We start from the raw sequence: 2526 nt of genomic DNA, 5'->3' as shown, positions 1-2526 counted from the left end.
TCTACTAAAGATTTAACAGCAAAGGTAGCATCAACCATAAGAGTCAGTCTTATTTTACTCCTAACAGATCTACTTAATTCATCTTAGGCATTTTTTAAAGGTCTTAAAGCCATATTTTCTCTCATCTTTCTATAAAATCTTTGACCCTAGTTAACATCTGGCTGCTGCCTCTTCTTTCACAATAAGTTTCCTTTTAAATGCACTTTACTTTGGCTCCCTAATCAGACTTTCACAGAAACATCTATGACCTGCTCCCTCCTTATCAAAGGAATCATAAGTCTACAATACTTTAATCAGAACTCTCTTCAGGAATCTTCAGTCTTCTGGTATACTTGTCCAAAACCAGGGAATATCAGGTTCAGATGGAACTTTCTGTGCTTCCCACAAGACACCTCCATCTTACAATCCATAAGGAAACCGATCACTCACTCACTTTGCGTTTGTTCATTTCCAGGGCCTGTGTTCGGAGACCTAGTTCTTTCTCGCCTGTTCCAATACTGCTTTGCAGTAAGTGTTCCTTCTCCTCCAGCTTACGTACAACCTGCAGCTGGGCATCCACCTGGGAGAGAGGAAGTAGAGAAGGTCTTCAGAGTTGTCATTAGAGCTGCATGCTAAAACTAACCCTGCCTCCCCATCACCAATTACTTCTTCAGCTATGCTTTTTCTCCATGAACACAAGACACACAGTCCAAGAGCTGTATACAGACCTCTCTGGTGAACACTTTGCAATCTAGCAGTCAAATACTCACAACAAAGATGTCTCATTTTTTGGAAAGTGACTTACAGAACTGTTGAAAGGCAGTGAACAGTTCCACCTTGGTTCCAAGGACAGAATAGTATTTATGTAAAATACCATGACCACAGGAAAGTGACTTCTCACTTCCCTTCTCCCTCCTGCTCTCCATAGTAGTGAACCTGTAGGACATTTTACACAGGTGCAGCAGTCTCTCTGTCCTACTAAGACAGGTCCCTTTGAAGTCTGATGCAGTACACCTAGATGGATTAGGAGAACATTCCCTCCTGTGCCAATTTTAGCAGGAATAAAGTTACTTACCTTCATCGTGACTTATATGGTGCTGTATTTTGGATCTGGGATCAAAACAGCATCAATACCACACTACTGTTTTAGCTATTGTGCACAGTACTTACACAGCATCAAAACCTTCTGTGTCCCACAATGCCTGCCAGCAAGGTGGCTGAGGGTGTACAGGAAGCTGAGACACAGCTGGAACAGCTGACCCAAACTGACCAAAGGGATACTCTATACAATATGGTGATGGGCTCAGCAATACAAGCTAGTGGGAAGGAGGAAGGGGTGTTCAGAATAATGCCGTTTGTCTTCCCAAGTAACCATTACGTATGACGGAGCCCTGCTTTCCTAGAAATGGTTGAACACCTGCCTGCCATGGGAAGCAGTGAATCAATTCCTTGTTTTGCTTCATTTGTGCCCACAGTTTTCCTTTAACTATTGAACTGTCTTTATCTCAATCCACCAGTTTTCTCACTTTTGCCCTTCTGATCCTCTTGCCCATCCCACTGTGGGGGAGCGAGAGAGCAGCAGTGTGGAGCATAGCTGCCTACCAGAGTTAAACCACATCACCTCCACCTTCCCACCAGTTCTGTTGTCCTCTCTCCTTCTCCAAGTTACCTGTGTCTTCAGTGTCAACACTTGGTCTGCAAGCTCCTCCTTCTCCTCTTTCAGCAGCTTGTGGATCTGGTTGGACTTGATGCGTTCTGACATCAGCTTGAAGTTGGCATCATCCTTCTCCCGCAGCTGCTGCATCAGGCGGATGTTCTGCTCCTGCATGTCTTCAAAGGCTTGGCCTGTGACATCCATTTCTGACAGCAGGGCCTCCTCCTCCTGCAAAAGGATCACAGGCTCTGGCAAAACTGTCTCCTGTACACCCTACAGTGACACTAAACATTTTACTCAGACACCAAATCTAGCACTGACAAAGGAAGATGTCTCAGTATCAGAACAGTATCTTCCCATTAATCAGAAAAAAATACTCCCTACAAGTCTGCATCACAGCAGAGATACCATTATTAGAAGGTGTAGAAGAGAGATGGTCACCTCCACAACCATTCACAGACTGTGACTCACAGACTGTGGCTTGTCTGCTGGTAAAATCAGCTGTGGCACAGCCACTGCCAGAGCTGGGCAGAAACTTCCTCCCAGCTTCAGGCAGCTAGCTGAATAGCTGTAATACACACTAGTCTGAGAATTCTGCATGTGGACAACTCAACAGTTTCCAACTAAGAGGCTGCCAAGCCCCATAAACTCACTTATGCCACTTCAACATTAAAGGAATAAATGACAAAATAGAACAGTTTTGTACTTATAAGGAAAAGAATATGAAGAAGTACATGTCAAAGTACATGTCAAGTCACTGGCTTGTCTCTACTGAGGTGGTTCAGCTCTCCTATCATTAGATTGTGGAAGAAGATATGTCACAGTACCCTGCACATGTATTAATTATACGGATTGTGCAGATAACACTTTTAAAAAGAAATTGCAACCTCTTT

General features: G+C 43.8%; 1 protein-coding gene across 1 annotated transcript in view; it reads right to left on the bottom strand.

The window, feature by feature from the left end:
- Positions 1-421: 421 nt before the first annotated feature.
- RNF20 (ring finger protein 20, E3 ubiquitin protein ligase) overlaps positions 422-2526 on the bottom strand; it is a 12607-nt gene continuing 10502 nt past the window's right edge. The window contains exons 15-16 of the mRNA XM_010191570.1: positions 1649-1861; positions 422-559 (exon numbers count right to left, since the gene is read on the bottom strand). Of these exons, the coding sequence (XP_010189872.1) occupies positions 422-559; positions 1649-1861 (351 nt within the window). The remainder of the gene's footprint in view (positions 560-1648; positions 1862-2526) is intronic.

The sequence above is a fragment of the Mesitornis unicolor genome, unplaced genomic scaffold (assembly GCF_000695765.1).
Source record: "Mesitornis unicolor isolate BGI_N332 unplaced genomic scaffold, ASM69576v1 scaffold36939, whole genome shotgun sequence".
NCBI lineage: Eukaryota > Metazoa > Chordata > Aves > Mesitornithiformes > Mesitornithidae > Mesitornis > Mesitornis unicolor.
The sequence above is the reverse complement of the archived record's forward strand: the minus strand, read 5'-3'. Positions and strand labels throughout refer to the sequence as shown.